The sequence below is a fragment of the Symphalangus syndactylus genome, chromosome 11 (assembly GCF_028878055.3).
Source record: "Symphalangus syndactylus isolate Jambi chromosome 11, NHGRI_mSymSyn1-v2.1_pri, whole genome shotgun sequence".
Lineage (NCBI taxonomy): Eukaryota > Metazoa > Chordata > Mammalia > Primates > Hylobatidae > Symphalangus > Symphalangus syndactylus.
The window spans coordinates 109477352-109496886 of NC_072433.2; the positions used below are offsets into that span (position 1 = coordinate 109477352).

A 19535-nucleotide genomic window follows, 5' to 3' on the forward strand; every position below is an offset into this window, starting at 1 on the left:
AGATAGGCAGGTTTAAGGCTTATTAGGCATGTTTACTTCTGTAAGATGTTAAAAATGAGCCCATTCAACCAAAAAGTCATTATGAATCTACTTATGTAAAGCAACTTTCTGGGTTCTTTAAGGGATAGAGAGATAAATTAGACACAGACTCTGCTCTCATGGAGCTTGTACAAATCTAAAATAGATAAAATTTGGGGGGATTTAAATTTTGCTACCAGGTAAAGAATTTATTCATAATTTCCAAAAAGCAAATTTAGCCTCAAAATTTTTCTAGTAATAAAATAAGTCTAAACTTTGTTTCCATGTGTGGTAAGAAATTTATTATTGTATTGCAATAAAATAAAAGTATGAGTGAAATTTTTGATAGATTTAAATAATTGCCAGTGAAAATCTTACCAGTCATGAATAGCACCTCTTTTGTGTTATTCTTAAAATACATGATTACAGAGCTTAGCAGCAATAAAGGAATTGAGTTTTGTCTTTTGTATATAGCACAAAGCTGCCCTTCTTCCTATCCAGGTATATGATATAGCAATAAATTGGAACCTTTTAATGAAAACCTGTGAAATAATCCATTTTTCATTACTGGGATGTCTTTTCTTGGCAATCAAGACATAGACAAGAAAACACAGATCTCACTCACAGCCTCAAAAAGAGCCATAGGTTTGAAGAAGGAGAGGGACAACAAACCAAAATGTTGGTACTCCTTCTTCAGTTTCTAGATCCTTCTGTGAAAAGACGTGTTTTCGTAAGACCCAGACAGAATTCATTTCCATAGAGCATTTTTAATGGCTCCTGTCAGAACAAAACAGCTGGGAAACATATGGTATCCATTTCCCTATATCACTTGGAAAAAATTTCACATGTAAATAAAGCCAACATAAAAGAGTAGCCCTTTGAACCTACGACCTTACATAATACATAAATATATTGGTACAATGCACTCGTTGTATTGACCTACTAAGTTATGTGGCTTTAAAATTTTTTATTACATTCTGAGATGCACATTTTCTAGAGCTTCCAAAGAAATCAAGGTAATTGGCAAAATATTACCAAATATACTCAATAATAAGAGTGTATCTCAGAAATGTCTATGAGTATATACATATATTTTTTCATTTTATTTAAAGCCTTGCAGAAAGTTGATGAATAAAATTAAAGGCATATTTGCATCTTATAAACTCTATGTCCACTATCTGCTGTTTTAATTAAATAAGTAACCATGTGTTCTTGAAGAGAGAAAGACTTGGCAGAAATTTCTGGCAGACATTAATTTTTCATGGCTTTATATTTTTAGAGAGAAAAGGTCATATAAAAGATAGAAAACTTTTAAATTTATAAGAGACCAACTGGAATTAGTCTTTGCCTTTGCATATTTACATTTCATAAATAACTTTAGCAAATTGAGCTCTTACTGGTGATTATCACTCCACTGAGTTTAAAAGGATTTTGTCCCCTGTGAAATTAAACTGTAAATCCCTCAGAAGGATGCACTTTGTGCATTTTAGAAGATTTAATGTGTTGTACAAAGTGAGATTCAAATTCACATACTAGCATTTGTTAATTGTCTGATCTATGCCAAGCACTGTGTACAACTAAGAACTAGAGCCAGCAAAAGGGAAGAAAAGCAGCAGTCTAAGACCATCTAGATACCTTCCTTCCCTTCTGGAACATTCTCTCCTACATTACTTATTGGAGAAAATCTAGCCCTCCTTCCACAGCTCATAGTATTCTCTTCTTAGATTCTAAAATGTCAGAGCCGGAAAGGTCTGAGAAGTGGACTGCATAGTGCAGACCCTTGGAAACCTCATGCAAAATTGTGGACAATTTCAGGGAAAGAACTCACTGATAGTTATATAGCATTCAGGCTCAGAGCACTCACTCGCATCCCCTTAGCTTGGTTCCAGAACTTCTCTGAATCCTTTTAGAACATATCCCAGCAGGAAGAAGAATGACCAGTAGCTTAAATTTAGGGAACTTTAATAATGTATGTTCCGGCCGGGCGCGGTGGCTCACGCTTGTAATCCCAGCACTTTGGGAGGCCGAGGAGGGCGGATCACGAGGTCAGGAGATCGAGACCACGGTGAAACCCCGTCTCTACTAAAAATACAAAAAAATTAGCCGGGCGTGGTGGCGGGCGCCTGTAGTCCCAGCTACTCCGAGAGGCTGAGGCAGGAGAATGGCGTGAACCTGGGAGGCGGAGCTTGCAGTGAGCCGAGATTGCGCCACTGCACTCCAGCCTGGGTGACAGAGCAAGACTCCGTCTCAAAAAAAAAAAATAATAATAATGTATGTTCCACTTTCACCCTAAGAATCAGTCATAGCCAGAGGCTGTGGCAGAAGTTACAGATGTGAGTATACACCCATCTCATGTTATTTTTTTCTTTGGTTGTTCCCAGTAGCAAAGAAGACACACATACACATGCTTCCCACTTGTTGTTTCAGAAGAGAAGTGGTAAATGGAAGGTCTCTAGTTGTAGGGCATGCCCCCTGAAATCTCATCCTTTGATGGGGGGTGATAGGAACTACGTGGCAGGGAGCTAGGAACCCATAAATCAGTGGCCTGCAAGTTTCCAAGGTACTGGGTCATCTTTTGTCTAGCAGGGGAGTGGCCCAGGGAGGAAGCAGTATAATCATATCTGAGGAGACTGTTGTTGCTCCATCTGCTTGCCCCAAGAGAAGGCACCAGGCAGCTTCTCATAACTAGGAGAGATGGTTCTTATCTTTCACCTCCAGGTGTGTCTGGCTGTTTCACTTTCTACTCTATCACAACCAGACACTTACTGAAATGCAAACCAACACACAATCTTTATCCAAACTTTGCACAGAAATTAGAAAAAAAAAAAAAAACACTCTGCCTAACCCATCTTCTTTTCAGAACTCTCTTGTGCTGTTTGTTTCCAGCCTTCTCAACAATGGAGGGCAGTATTGAATCCTAAAGGACATGTTCTGTTGTGAAGTGTTGGTGCATTCTGTCACTGTGTCATAGGTCAGAAAGCACCATGAAATGCTGCTGCATGATAGTTGACCAGGGTACTTTGACCAAGGTGGGGTTAACTCAACTATGTCTTCTCTCCCACAGTCCTTTCAACTCCTGAGCACTGCATTCCTTCCTATTCTTTCCCTAATCCACTTAATGGCACACCGGGGGAGTCACTCAGGAGGTCATAATTTGAATTTGCTCAATATTAAATAATTTGCCACTTCTTTTCATGGGACTTCTTATGCATTAGGGGTGTATGTGGACATGCACGCTAATGTGTGTGCATGTGTGCATATATCCCTTTTCTCCCTAAGTCAGTTTGGAAGTTTACTTAACACTGAAGATCTTATTCTCTAATCTTGTTTTTCAGGATGGTGACAAATATAAGAATATTGCCAGGGAGGTAGATCTAACCAGGGAGTAAACCGAAATACCTATCTGGGTTTGCTTCCTTAGCTGTTTACCTTTACCATTATTATTACTTTAATTAATTTTGAGTCAGTGTGTTATAACTTTCTTTGATCATTCGCTGTTTTCCAATGGTAAGTATGATTTTTTTTGTTGTTCTATCGATATGCACTCTCTCTAAGTCATCCTCATACACAGAGCCTTAATTTGAACATAACGTGAATGAACCACGTCTACCTGCATAGCCAAGATGTGTTCAGCATTCCAAATTAATAGCTTTCTATTTTAATTTTTTAAAAACAGTTTCTAGCTCTAGCTGGAATTGTGGCATCTCAACTCTTATTACAAACACGCAAAAGCCCACAGGAATCGCTGACGTGTACAGTAAGTTCCGCCCAGTGAAGCGGGTTTCGCCACTGAAACATCAGCCAGAGACTCTGGAGAACAATGAAAGTGATGATCAAAAGAACCAGAAAGTGGTTGAGTACCAGAAAGGGGATGAGTCTGACCTGGGCCCCCAGCCTCAGGAGCTCGGCCCTGGAAATGGAGTGGGCGGCCCAACGGGTAAGAGCTCTGAGCCCAGCACATCACTGGGTGAACTGGAGCACTACGACCTCGACATGGATGAGATTCTGGATGTGCCTTATATTAAATCCAGTCAGCAGCTTGCTTCTTTTACCAAGGTGACTTCAGAAAAAAGAATTTTGGGCTTATGCACAACCATCAATGGCCTTTCTGGCAAAGCCTGCTCTACAGGAAGTTCTGAGAGCTCATCATCCAACATGGCGCCATTTAGTGTTCTTTCTCCCGTGAAAAGCCCTCACTTGAGAAAAGCATCAGCTGTCATCCACGACCAGCACAAGCTGTCCACTGAAGAAACTGAGATCTCACCTCCTCTGGTTAAATGTGGCTCTGCATATGAGCCTGAAAACCAGAGTAAAGACTTCCTAAACAAGACATTTAGTGATCCTCATGGTCGAAAAGTTGAGAAGACAATACCAGACTGCCAGCTCAGGGCCTTCCACCTGCAATCCTCAGCAGCAGAATCCAAACCAGAAGAGCAGGTCAGTGGCCTGAACTGGACCAGCTCCCAAGGCCCAGAAGAAAGGAGTGAGTATCTGAAAAAAGTGAAAAGCATCTTGAACATTGTTAAAGAAGGACAGATCTCTCTCCTGGTAAGTATAATCTAGTTCAGTATACATGTCAATAGACTGGAGACTCCTTTTTAATCAGCTGCATTCGTTAGTAACAGAACGATGCTGCATTTGTTTTGGTTTTTACTTAATCTTTACTTGTGGCTTTAGTTGGGAGATGTGACCTTTTGAGTTTTAAAATAAGAAGTTATGAGGTTAATACAGGGAAAACAAATAGCTATAGAGGGAGTGTTATTTCATTTTAACTTTGCATGAATTCAACTGAAGCATCTTAATCTCAAAGAGAGCCCTGCACTTTCTTTAACTTGAATCTCGATGTCTTTCTTTTTGCTTTTCAAATGGTTCTCAGTGCTCTCAAGCAGCTATTTGTGGGGATGTCAATTCTTGGCTGATGGTGGACCTGCCAGATATGTAAACAGAGGGTCTTCTGTTTTGTCCTGATCATTATTCAGAAGAGTTGGACCAGGTTGTTTGAAAAGCATTTGTAGATAGAAGCTTACCCAAGAGCTTCATTGCCCTCTGACCCAGGAGGAGTTTTTACTTACTTCCAGCTCTGCATGTCTAGGGAGCATGAAGAAGCTTTTTCAAAGACTCTAGACACAGAGTAACATGATATAAGAAAAGTCTGTTCTGCTTCAGCTCAGAGAGAGCTAAACTTAAATAGCACTCCATCTGCCTACATTGTTCTTTTCTGGCTTCCAGACTTGGATCAAACAGTAGCAAGCCTGGGCTCATACTATGATGCTAATTAAAGTCTCATTCAAGAAAATCATCACATCTTGGCAATGTGATTCTACTTAGTATAAAGCCATGCATACTTAAGTACAATGTACTTGCTCTGTTATCACAAATACTATTGTGATAGGGTAATATAATTGAATAATTTTATGAAATAAAGTAGTATTTTTTCTCCTAAAAATGTCTTTTCCATTTTCCTGGCTCTTCCCCCTAATTCTCTTTGGTTCATTCCTTTCTATTGTCCTTCTCATGTTTTCATGTTTCCCAAATGCTAACAACACCTCTCAGTTCACCCAACAATCTCTATCAACGAGTTCATAGTCAAGAGACAAAAATTTCACTAGAGATAAGAAAACCAAAGCCATGTAGCCTCCAGATACCCCCAGGAGTTTGTTTGACGACAGTGGCTAGAGGTACATATGAGAGCACTAGTAGCAGCAGTCATAATGTAGTTTGCCAAAGCCAGTTCTCCACAATTCAAGGCAAAATAAACAGGTAGAGACAAATAGCTCATTCATTCAACAAACCTAAAACAGGGAATAAAACCCAGCCCCAGCCCTCAAGGACTTCACGACCAAGTAGGGGAGACAGACAGGGAGCCTGACAATTACTGTAAATGTCATTATAGTTCTTTAGAAAGCCAACTTGAAGCCTCCACACCTCATTGGCCCTAGCCCTGTTGCCATGTCTCATGTTCTAAAGCATATTGTAACAAAGAATAATAGCAAGAAACTGATTTATTAGATCCCCAAGGCTGCCACCAGAGCTTCTATAAGCTCATTTCTTCTTTCCAGTGCCCAGAGAAAAACTCCCACAGGGTCTTGCTCTGATTTATTGACTTGGGTTTTCTAATCTTACTATTTATACAGCCACACCTAGCTGCAGACAATCTAGACAAAATTCACGACGAAAATGGAAACAATCTATTACATATTGCGGCGTCACAGGGACACGCAGAGTGTCTACAGCACCTCACTTCTTTGATGGGAGAAGACTGCCTCAATGAGCGCAACACTGAGAAGTTGACTCCAGCAGGCCTGGCCATTAAGGTGACTAGTTGGGGGCTGGAACCTCCACAGCTAGAAGCTGGATTTCTATTTTTTAAGATTCCTTGTGAGCTAAAGCGTTGGAAGGGAGAGAAGAGAGTGATTTGTCAAGCAAAGAGCAAATGAACACATTGCATTTAAGAGAGTAATCATTTCAGTCACTGCTTTGAGATTTTGAGACTAAATTCCCAGTTTTTGTCAATCTGCTACTAAAGAGAAAGGAAAACGATATGTTGTGGTTTTAAGAACTTTCGTTATTCATAGGGATCGCAATTTAGCTTCTTAGCCACACCTGGATCTATCAGAGACTTTCATTTCTTCCTTATATGAGAATAATGAGCAAGACAAATGTGGGGAAGGTGTGTTTTAAGGATGCTAGCACTCGGGAATATTTCAGATCACAAAGTAGGCTCTTAACGGATCACATCTGAAGTTTTAAGTGTCTTCAGTATCAAGAATTTTTTAGAGTATCAGTGCCGAGTTTGAGTTTAGCTCTTGCAGAGCACAGTATGCAATCAAAAACTACACAAATTAATGTCGACTGGGATAGGGTTAAAACCTAGAAACTGTGGGACAAGAAAACATGGACTTTTATAGCACTGCAGCAAGTGCCTCTGCAAAATATAGTACATCACCAGAAGATGAGCTATTCAACTAAAATTACCTAAAAGATCTTTGGCAAATAAATGTAGAATCCAATCATATTTATTAAAAAGCCAGAAGTGACATTCAGGGAAATATAATACATCTTGTATTTTTGCCTGTGTGCTTTGCTTTACGTAATATTTGTGTCTTCTAAAAGCTGAATAATCATAATTTTTATAATGAAATTATATTGAAATTGGTGAGGGGAATTTGTTAGAGAAACCTACACGTGAATTCACTAAAGAACATTACATTTAAAAAACCATTAACTGCTGTTCTACCGTAATATATTTTTTATGCACACCTGATTTTTTTGTATTTTTAATTTGATGATTCAGCAAAGTTTTATGCATTAAAAAATTTTCCATCTTATTTAATTTTGCTCGGTTAAGCAAAGTAATTAATAAGGTATACTTCAAATCTACCATAGAAGATAATTTTTTAAATAAAATAAATCTATGACCCTGGTGGGTATTATTTTGCTTTGATTGTAAGTGATATGATGTCAAATTAAGAAGTAAACTTCAGGCAGCTATCATGAAGAAAGACAGAACTAAACTACAGGCAGCCATCATGAAGAAAGATAAGTCAAATGTAAAGTCAAGATTTAATATAGTTGAGCTTAACAAAGGGCACCAAGTTTACCAGGTACTGCGTTTGGTGGCTGGCAATACAAATTTGTGTAAGTCACAGTCCCTACTCTTAAGGAGCTAATATTATTGTTAGTGGATAAGACTGGTAAGTTATCAGTAACACAAGTATAGGATGGCAAATTTGGGGTATAGTCCTGTGACAGAGTTGTGTAGACATCAAAGAGTATGTGTCAGTGATAAATAAAATATTCTTGCAGTGCCAATGAGTGTTAAGATTTGCCTTGCTGTTTGAGTGTTTATAAAATACAGTTCTCATTAGTCTTCCTAATGGTAGATTATTCGTATAGGTAGAAGAAAATAATTTTTTTTTAATTTATATGCCCTAAGGCTTGTCTTGATAGATTAAAAATCTCTGAGTAGAAGGTACATAAGAAACTTAGTGGTCCTTACGCCAATCTTCAGCATAAACACCTTCTATGATATCGATATTAAGTTTTAATTCATTCTTATATTCCTGCAGTCAACATAAGATCACCGTCATACAATCAGTGTGCAAACTTAAACAGCAGGTTTTTTTTTTTCGTTTTAATGAAAAAGATTTCAAACCCGTAAGACTCAAAAACTTTTACAAGTTTGAGGTCTCAGGCTTTTCATACTTAACTTCCAGACAATGATTTGAATGTTCTATTCCTTTATTCTAGAATTTACAAAAGCAGTAAATAACAAATATTTTATAACAAGTGCTTCCCTCTTTAGAAACTGTCCTGACACATATTTTGTCTCAGTCCATTCAGTGTATTTTGATGAACATTGATGACATTGAGAGAGTCCTAAAGAGTCATCATTTTGTTTTAGGACCTTGTTTTGAACACCACTAACCAACTAGTGGTGTTCCACCTCATTAAGCACAGTTTTGAGGGCCCTGCTGTCATGGAAAGACAAAGTTGGTACAAATGGACAGAAGTTGCTAAGATAATATGACTTGGCTGACAGGAAGCAGAGTCAGGGATAAGGTGTCAAATAGAAAGATTTACCTGAGAACAGGGGCTTTGAAGTCATATCAGGACTTAAGAACATCTCCCTCACTATTAAACTCCTGGAATGGAACGTAATAAATTCTGCCAGTTACATACAGAATTTATTGACCACTTCTGGGATACCCAAGAGTACATACTGTGGGAGTTCAGGGTATTATTGAGTTTTCTTTAGAAATGATTAAGCAAAGTAATTGGAAAGAAATATTTCTAAAAGGTGAGAGCAGTCTGTTTTCTAAAACAGGACAGAAGAAGAAATTATTTTAAGATTTAAACAGTCTAGGAATGAAATAATCTTAATTCCCTTTTCACTTCTCATTCAGTCCTTTTGATTAAGCCAAAAAGCAAAGTGTCCATCTGGGAATAACATGACATCAAACACATAATCTTACTGATACCCCCTTGCTGTATGTTAAATACAGCAAGTGGCCCCAGGCCCATAGACTTTGTTAGGCAAAAATCTACTGCTGGAATTTTTGTTTGTTTGTTTTCTTAGTATTTATATTTATGGCAAGTAATACTGGTTTCAAACTCACAGCAGTGATATAATATTTCCTTCTGCCTTTCTAACAGTATTTTATTTATTTTAAGTGTTGCCTCCTTGAATAACTAGAACTAACAGACATCTAATAGAACACTACCCAACAATAGCAGAAAACATATTCTTGTCAAGTACACATGAAACATTCTCCAGGATAGACCAAATGTTAGGCTATGAAACAAGTCTCAGTAAGTTGTTTTTTTACCTTTTATTTTTATTTATTTATTTATTATACTTTAAGTTCTAGGGTACATGTGCACAACATGCAGGTTTGTTACACATGTATACATGTACCGTGTTGGTTTGCTGCACCCATTAACTCGTCATTTACATTAGCTATTTCTCCTAATGCTATCCCTCCCCCATCCCCCCACCCCACGACAAGCCCCAGTGTGTGATGCTCCCCGCCTGTGTCCAAGCGTTCTCACTGTTCAATTCCCACCTATAAGTGAGAACATGCGGTGTTTGGTTTTCTGTCCTTGCGATAGTTTGCTCAGAATGATGGTTTCCAGCTTCATCCATGCCACTACAAAGGACATGAACTCATCCTTTTTTATGGAAGTCTCAATAAGTTTTAAAGGATTGAAATACAAAGTTATGTCCTTCAATCATAATAGAATGCAATTAGAAATCAATAACAAAAGGAAATTTGGGATGTTCATAAATATGTAGAATTACATGTGAAAATAAATCAACGTGTTAAGAAATCACAAGGAAAATTAGGAAATATTTATAGATGAATGAAAATGAAAATACAACATACCAACACTTAGAAGATTCAACTAAAGCAGCACTTAGAGGGAGATTTGTAGCTGTAAATGCCTCTATTAAAAGAGGAGGAGAGGAAAATGGGAAGGAGAAAGACTTCAAATTAATAGCCTAATTTTCCACCCTAGAAAACTAGAAAAAGAATAGCAAACTAAATCCAAAGCAAGCAGAAGGAAGGAAATAATAAAAATTAGAGAAAAAAAATAAAATAAAAAATAGAAAAATAATAGAGGACGTCAACAAAACAACATTTAGTTCTATGAAAACATTTTTAAAAATTATTGAATGTCTAATTTAGGTAAACTGACCAAAAAAAAAAAAAAAAGTAGAGAGAAGACCTACATTGCTAAAATCAGAAATCAGAAGTGTTGCCTCACATTTCTGTGTTCTGTGTAAATGCCAGTTTACTTAAACCGTCTTGCCTAGTAAATGATCAATATGGTTGCTATTCCTTTCTTCGTTTAGAGGGAATGAAGCACGTTGTATTAGTGTGTTAGTTGTTTTTTGTTTTTAATCCTGGTGGGAAACGTTTGGCATGCTCCAATGGTGAAATTTAAGGAAAGTCTGTAATTAAGGGATTATATATAAAAGGATGGTTGAGGGTAAGGGGGTTCGTAAAGGAAAGTGGAGTACCCTGGGGTCTTTATTTAACAACCAGGACACGGTTGCCTCCCCAAAGCTGGCAAAGGGAAAGGAGTGGTTATAAGAACTTGAGATAGAGAGGGCTGAGTACAAAGGACTAGCTTAATTTTGAGCTTTTTAAGGGACTCAGATGGCCAATGGCAACCCATAGAGAGGTCCTCAAACTCACTCTCCTTCCCTGATCTGTCACTGTCTCCATCAGCCAGATCCAGCCAGAGGGGCAGGGAGCCAACTCATTCAGACCAACCTCCCAGGGCAAATACCTCAGGAGAATAGAATCCACATGTGAAAATAGTTGGGAGTTCCATTATCCAAATGGAATAAAATGAAGAATGAACAGATTACCTCATTGTCCTCCTTTTAGAATAAATTTTTACCCTTGAGCAGTTAAATGATAGAATTCTAAAATAAAAAGTAATCCTATTCTACTAATTTAAATGCTACCCTCAGGGAAGCCTCCCTTGGCTCCCTGCCAACCATACCTCTTTTCTCCTGGGCTAAAATCCCACAAGCTGCAAACTAGGAAGGCAGTTGAATGTTTGATTCGTCTGACAGAGTTATTGTGAGAATCTAAGAAAGCATTCTAATAGAAGGTAACAAGTATTGTCTGCTTAGTAAGTTAACATGCTTCATCTCATTTAATCTTCGTGGTGACTCTATGAGGTAGTTACTATTATCCCTGCTATTTCACTGTTTCACAGATAAGAAAATTGAATATCAGATAGGTAAAGTAATTTGTCCATGGTCTTGTAACTAAGTGGCAGATTAAGATTTAAAACCATATCAGAATGTGGGTTTTAATCACTAGGAGATAATATTTGGGTTTATATATCATACTGCTCTATAAGTGGTAGGGAACATTTTCTACAGATATGTATGGACTATATTGTAGCTATTTACATGCCTTGATTGCTTTTTGAGAGAAGTTTAAGTTTCTAAAAATTATGAGAAATTTTTTAAAAATTATGAGGGTAAAAAATCCTCATAAACGACTATAAGAAAATCCTACCCTTTTTTTTCTGCCTACTTTTACTTGATCCTAAAGGTCAAGAGGGTTGGTTTCCTTAAAAATGTAAAAGTTGAGCGTATTTTACTTTCTGTATCCATAGTTATATTATTTGTATATAATAAAAGATAATTTCCCTTTTTAAAATTGTTTAATATTTTACTAATTAAGATATTTACCTCATCCCTTAATGAAATTTTTAATTTCAAATATGAGTTTACTGATTTTTCATTAACAAATATGATTCTTTGGGGATTGGAAAACAGTTGTACATCTTATGAAGTTTAGTTGAAGAATACTGATTAACTGACCATACCGTGTGTTGGCTTAGTTTTGGAACAACTAGAATGCTCATATGATGCTGGTGGTGATGTAAAATGAGCAATCACTTTGGAAACTAGTTTGGTGGCTTTTTATTAAGTCAAATATACAGCTACTATACGACTCAGGAATTCTGTTATTTACCCAGGAGAAATAAAAGCATGTATTCACTATTCACAAAAAATGTTCATAGCAACTTTATTCATAATATCCCCTAAGTGGAAACAATCCACATGTCTATCAATAAGTTATTGGGTGAATAAATTGTGGTATAATTCTACAATGAAATACTTCTCAGCAATAGAAAAGGAATAAATTACTGATACAAGCAGTAGCTTGGATGAGTCCCAAAGTCCTGCTATGTAAAAGAAGCCAGACACAAGAGTACATACACTAATCTGTTGTGACAGAAATCTCATCAGTGGTTGTTTGGGACAAACGAGAGGAGGGTGAGAACCAAAGAGTACTAGAACACTTCTGGGGGTAATGGAAATGTTCTTTGTCTTGAATGAAGTTGTAGTTACAGGAGTATACATATTTGTCAAAATATATCAAACCGTATAGTTTAAAAGATTATATTTTATAATACACAAATTATACCTTACTAAAATGAATTTAAAATAACTGATTACAATTATGAAAATGAACTCAAATAAAAATTCTGCAATTGCTTTCAAGCCAAATCCACATATCAGGAATATAATAGGTGATAACTTTATATCCTAAATAAATTAAGCCAGATATAAATGCCAAAATTTATATGATTTCTTTCCTTGGTGAAATTACCATTTTAAATATATTTTTCAAACCTGAATTACCTTGAATTTCCATCTCTCTTTCTTTTTTAAAACCTAGAATGGTCAGTTGGAGTGCGTACGCTGGATGGTGAGCGAAACAGAAGCCATTGCAGAACTGAGTTGTTCTAAGGATTTTCCAAGCCTTATTCATTACGCAGGTTGCTATGGCCAGGTATGAAGGAGTTTTTTAAGTATCTTCCCTTTGTGTACCATATAATCTTCCTACTTTTTTATTATTAGTCCATCAAAATCCAAACATAAGAAATCATCAAAAATGTATCCAAAGGTATATAACCAATGATATTTGTTGTTGTTGTTTTAAATGAAAAAAAGTTTACAACAACCTAAATAAATATCCTATGACAGATATTGGATAAATAATGAAGCTGCAGCCATTGATGACATTTTATGGGAAAATGTTTATCATATAGTACTAAACAAATATATATGATACAAAATTGGTCCTATAATTTGGCACCAACTTTGAATTTTGGAGATAAAGAGAAATACAAGTTAATACTAAAAAAATTATGTCATAACATGTTTATAGTAGTTATCACTCAGAGTAGCAGTACAAGTGTCTTCGATTTTATATATTTTTTTAATTTTTCAGTATTTTCCAATTTTTTTATAGTAAACACATTTAACATTTTTCAAAAGGAACAATGATACATTTTCTTGAACCCAAAGTTAAAAGGAACATCTTTATAAGACATTAATCAAGGCAGACTCACTCAATTAAAGGTGAATAAGCACACTAACTAGATGGCTCTCAGTTGCAATCATTTTCCGCATTAGGGAATCCCAACATTAATTAGTGTACACAGATCACAATCCAGTGTTTGCAGTTAAAAAAAAAAAAATTACTACCTCCCTTTGGAGAATGTGACTATGAGTTATCTTTTTAAAAAATTGGAACCACAAAATACCAATCTGAGTCTTAAAAAATAATAGTACTGTGTTAAAATAGATTTAATTGTATTTGTGGCAAAGAAAATTGCTTCTCATGCATTTAACTGTATTCCCTCTGGCTTCATAAACTTTCCCAGTAGAAGTAAACTGTGGCATTGTCAACAGGAGATTATGCTTTTTCAAGTATGGCAATCTCAAGTTCAAAAAGTAGACAACACTATTACCACAGTCTTTCTTTAGTGGGAGTCATGCGTAGGGATAGTTTATTTTGTGCTGTGGTAACTTCTACTAGTGTGTGTGTGTGTGTGTGTGTGTGTGTGTGTAATATATATTACATAAAAACATGTTTTTTATATGTTATATATGCATGTAAAATGTTTCCTATGTGTGCCAGTCACCATGCCATTGGATTTTGTGTACATTCTCTCATTTATTCCTCAAAACAACCCTGTGAGAGCTTGTTGTGTTTATCCACATTTCATAGATGAGGAGACTGAAGAAAGAGAGTTGCATGACTTGCACATGGTCTAATGGCTAGTAAGAGCAAATACTAGATTTCAACTCAGATTCTCTCACTTCAGGGCCAGATCCTGTTTTCTCCCCATTTGTATAGAAAATGTATGCAGATTGTTTGTAGAGGCACTGATACAGCTGAAAAAGACTTTTTTTGCAGTTTTATCTAACAATACATATAATATTTGGAGTGCTTCACACTACTCATTGAAGAGATTTTCAACTGTACCAAATTTATGAAATGGAGAAAGGAGCAGGCCCTACATTAAAATTTGTAAAAGCCACTGTCTTTGAAATATTATACTTACTCTGTGTTCTTTGTGCGCTGTACTTACTAGTCCCCATCCACAGTGTCCTGAAAACAATGATTACTGGTTATTAAGGCATGACGTAAGGATGCCATTTTTTGCTTATGCAGACGCTCCCCAACTTAAAATGGTTCAACTTACGATTTTTTGACTTCACAATGGTGTGAAATAAATACACATTCTGTAGAAACCATACGTCAAGTTTGAATTTTGGTGATTTCCTAGGCTAGTGATATACAGTACGATATTCTCTTGTGATACTAGGCCATGGCAGCTGCAGCTCCCAACAGCCACGTGATCACAAGAGTAAACAACAAATAACCTATAGTGTATTAAGTGCATTTTCGACTTAACAATATTTTCAACTTAGGATGGGTTTATTGGGCCATAACCCCATTGTAAGTCAAAGAACATCTATACTGGCAAAGGAGAGAATAGGATTTTCAAATGATGAGAAGAATTTGATCACTGTTCATCTTCCTAATCATTTTGAGTCTAAAACAGAATTTTATTCAATTGTGTGAATAGTTGTTTCATGTCCCCGATTTCATTTGCTTATATTAAAGCCTAAAAAGGAATTTTAAGTATCAGTGGAAAGGCTGCCTGCACTTTTGGTAGAGCTTGCCAAAGAAAAGGAGGAAAGAATTACAGGGCTGTTCTGAGACTCTAAGTAAATAATTGGGCATTCAGCATGCTTTGTCTTGGGACATGTTGATTATATATGCCAGTTTCTTTATTCAGCTCTCACAGCAGGTTTCTCATAATTTTGAAGCTTTGGGACTGAACAAAATAAAGTGCCCTTTTTCTGGGACTGGTTGGGTCACAGTGTGACTTACTTGGTGGGACTAGAGGAAAATACGGAAATTGGTGACCTGTTTGAAGAGCTGTGTCAAACGTTTGCTTCATGCTAATGTCAATATTCAGGTTGTTATTTCAAGATGATATGCATTTTTTATGACCTAAAATACAGCTCTGAGGGGGGCAGTCCAGCAGTGCCCTTAGGAGATCATTCTTACCCAACTGGAAAATATAGAAGCCCATTAGAACTGCAAATGCTGTCCAGCCATCCTACATCCGCCACAGCCACTTATGTAACAGATAACCTGTGGAGATGCTGAACTTGGAACCATTACAAGCCTAATATTTTCACAAGGAAGACTGTTATTGAACAGCTTTCTAATGGATTCAGCATATGCAAGTTTTTCTACATCCAGCAGGCATTTGAGTGTGTCCTGGCTTTGTTTCTTCAGTAAATGCCCCTGGAAAGGATAGTACAGAGGAAAATTCCTCTCTTGGTTTATTTTAGCCGCTCTCTGCCCTTCATATAGATTCCTAAAGAATGGGTTCCATGTGACTCCCAATTTGTGTCCTTTTTCTTGTAAAAATTACCTTAAAGACTCTAGTACCACAGGGTAGCCAACAGTTTTTAGTGGTCTCCTGAAGTGATAGATCCCTGGGTGATAGGAATTGATTTTCTTCATCTTGACACATGAAGTCTCAGAGGGTGCAATTATTTCATTGCCTGACTGTACCTGGCAGAACTAGCCACAGGGAATGTGAAGGTGGAAGCCTCAGGGACACCTGAGGAAAAAGCAGGGAGTGTCCTCGGATAGGCCTGCTTTGCCGGCCCTTGAGAAAGATGTTGCTGGCAAAACAATTGAGATGGAATTATCTCAATTCGAAGCTACTGCCTGTGTAACTTGGGCTGTTTTATTCAAACAAGAAGGTTCAGATTGTTTCATCCAGGCTCTCCCAGCACAGCTTCCTGCCCTCCACTGCTTGGGAGCCTCTGCCTGCCCTGCACTGGTTATTAATCCAGTGGGCTCTATGTTACTTTCAACATCAAACCTGTGATTCATTTTGTTTCTGAATCATTCATGTGACTTTTAGTCACGAGATTCTTCCACACAAACAACCTGCATCATGGCATTGAACATTTACTAAGAGCACCTTTGCCTACACTGTATTTATTATTCTGTACTTTAAATATTTGCCCTAATACAGATTTTTTTAAGGGTACTTTTTGGAAAAAGAAAAGGCTCAGCAATTCTTGCAAATGGTCAGGAGCAGTGGTAGACATGCTGGTGAGGGGGGTGTTCCCACAGGCTGTGTTATTGTTGTTTTTCCACAATTTACTTTAAAAAGGAAAAATATTCCCCGCCTTTATTGTTTTGCTGTCATAGGGAAGTAAGTCAACAGTACTGAAAGTGCTGCGATCACAGATGAAAGCAAAATAGAGAAGTCTTTGATTAGCACGCACGCATCTGCTCTCCAAGTTCTGATCTTGACAAAGCATAACTGACAGAGAGCCCTACAAACCCACAGACTTACAGGCAGTTAACTGTGATTTCTTTGACTCAAGGGGCACAAAGGGATCATGTCCTTTACAGAGTCAGGGGTCATGAGGGAATACACAATTGTGGATATCCATACTCAAAAGACAGAAAACAGAGTCATGAAGAACATTGGTTCATATAGCAAACTGTCTCCATTGTCATCCTAACCTTACCACTTACTAGTTCAGTGGGTTAGAATTTTTTTTTTAAAGACAGAAAATATAAGAATAGGTCTCCCTGGACCTCAGTTTCTTCATCTGTAAAATGGAGATAATAGAACCTTCCTCACAGTGCTAATCTGAGGACTAAGTGAGAAAAGCCACATTGCCCAACCCATACTAGGCACTAGATGAATGTCAGCTGTTACGACTATTGAATCTCCTCCAACTTATTGTTTTTATTCCTATCAATATTATTCAGTTTACTTATTTTACCATTAGTAATGTCTAGGAGAAACTTGCAAGGGAATTATTAAGGCCATAACCTATTTAATCAATTCTTAGATACACCTTATTTCACATTTTACCATCTTTTGCTTCTACATATATCGTACAATATACATTATAAAATTATTGCTGACCTTTATTTTTTACATTTTTACATCTCAAAAACTGGAATAAATCTTGTAATTGATGGCATATTAGATTTGATAATCTATGATCACAGAGCTAACTCCTTTAAAACATGGATTGCCACACACTATAGAGACTTTATTGATACCAGCAATAAACCTGTGACATACTTCACAAGTACATTTTTTATTGGAATTTGTCCAGCAAATCTCATAAATCACATGAGATAATTGCCTCTTTAAACAACTTGCATTGCCCTTAGGAACACATAAAATACAACATTAAAACAGGTTACCAAAACAGCAGAAAATCCCCAGAAGAGGGAACTGCTGAGGAAAACTACATGAGAGGAGTTTTCAGTCAGTACCTGAAGGTTGAATGGATAAATGGATATGTGGGTGGATGATGAAATGTAAGTTGCAGAGGCATTCTGGGAAACAAATGCTACAGAAATCTTCATCCATGTGACTTCATTAGATATTCTCTGAAAGCAATACTTATGGGGAAATGAAGGTCTGAAGTTATATCCATCCTTTAACACATCCTGCGTGTATATACACTCACTGAGAGAACACGCACTGAAGGGCTAAGAGGGGAGGGGGACACCATTACATATGTATCTAATCACATTAACAAGCGCCCTCTTAGCTGGAGAAAATTTTTGTCCTTCTTAGGAGGTATCTTCAGACAGTCACTTTGAATGGTAGAACTGTGCATCTCCACAGGCATGGTCTCCAGAATCAGGGAAGGATTTGTCTGTAAGCAGATACTAAATATGCTTTTACCAAAACCAGAGACTCTAGCCATCTCCATGTCCCCCTCAAAAACCCTAAATGTCTGTTGTTAGAAGACAAGGTATATAGTCAACCCATCATTTTGGGGAGTACTTCTCTGCATTGTATAATGGAAGATTTTGGTTTCCATGGCATATCTCAGTGGACGGGCCAGTTGCACTTCTTATTTTAAATTATTATGCTTATTCTTAAATTGTCCAACATAAAACCCAAGACTGGCTTTGAGGTGCTAGGCAAAACCTTGTTCTGAACAGTCAAATAATGGTTCTTTCTTTATGTAAATCTTGCATATTGAATTGGTTAGAATCTTTCATTGTAAGGAAGAAGAGTTATCCATGCCTTCCTAAGAAGGGAAGGCAGGTTATTGTAACAATGTATGTTGAACCTGACTTGGAGGCCCCTCAGGGGCCAAGGTAACTTTTGGCTCACACAGACCATGTATGTCTTGTTCTCCCAGATCATCAAGCCCCTGAAAAGTCCGAGGTCCTAGACTCTCCCCCAAGATTTCCACAATGGGAACATTCCCACTCTTATGAAAGGCAGTATTCCATTGCCTATAACCCCACTACTAAAACTAAAGCACTGTGATTTTAATAAAGGGCATTTTTTATGCATGTGGAATAGACATACCCCCCATAATATTGGGGCCTGGAAATACGGAATGACATCTAACAAGAAGATACATGTAAAACGCTTCTCAGTATCTTGAACTCCTCCGAGCTTTACTTGCTAAAGAAAGAAGTCTCTAGAATATCAAGGAATACAGCAGGTCCTTAAATTAACCTGGTTTCTTTCAACATCATCTTCTTATAATGTTGATGAGAAGAAAAAAAAAACAGTTCCCAGCCAGGGCCACTGTCTCTGTGGAGTTTGCTCATTCTCCACATCTGTGTGTGGGTTTTCTCCGGGTACTCTAGTTTCTCCTCACGTCCCAAAGATGTGCACGTTAGGTGAATTGGTGTGTCTCAGTTGTCCCAGCATGAGTGAATGTGTGTGGGTGTGAGTGCACCCTGTTAGGGTGGTGTCCTGTCCGGGGATGGTTCCTGCCCTGTGTTCTGAACTGCCAGGATGGGCTTCAGCCACCCAAACCCTGACTGGAATGATCAGATAAATAATTATCTTACTTGTTTGTATTAGTCTTTCTTAAATGTATGTATAGCTCATATTTGTTTCAATGTTTCACTTTAGCAGTGTTTGGTCTTTATTTAGAAGTTTGATGCTGTTTTTGTGACCAGAAATATGTCACAGGTACTAAAATGGTAAAATTAGTTTCATTATACTTCATTTTGCTTAAAGCCGCAATTTCCAAGAACCTGTCTATGCCATCACATGAAGACTTGCTGTATATCATTGTGTGCTCCCTCAGTTTTCTGACTTCTAAAATAAGGCTTTTGAATTGGATGATTCTTTAAAATCTCTCCCCT

The 19535-nt window shown here is 37.3% G+C and overlaps 1 protein-coding gene across 16 annotated transcripts in view; it reads left to right on the plus strand.

The window, feature by feature from the left end:
- The window catches only part of SNCAIP (synuclein alpha interacting protein), a 150184-nt gene that overhangs the window by 104683 nt on the left and 25966 nt on the right, over positions 1-19535 (plus strand). For 10 of the 16 annotated variants that reach the window (XM_055298943.1, XM_055298949.1, XM_055298942.2 and 7 more), the window contains 3 exons: positions 3695-4566; positions 6153-6332; positions 12735-12848. The exons of 1 other annotated variant lie outside the window; for it this stretch is intronic. In XM_055298943.1, the coding sequence (XP_055154918.1) occupies positions 3695-4566; positions 6153-6332; positions 12735-12848 (1166 nt within the window). The remainder of the gene's footprint in view (positions 1-3694; positions 4567-6152; positions 6333-12734; positions 12849-19535) is intronic. 5 more of the 16 variants (XM_055298952.1, XM_063612959.1, XM_063612960.1 and 2 more) reach the window with 2 other exon arrangements.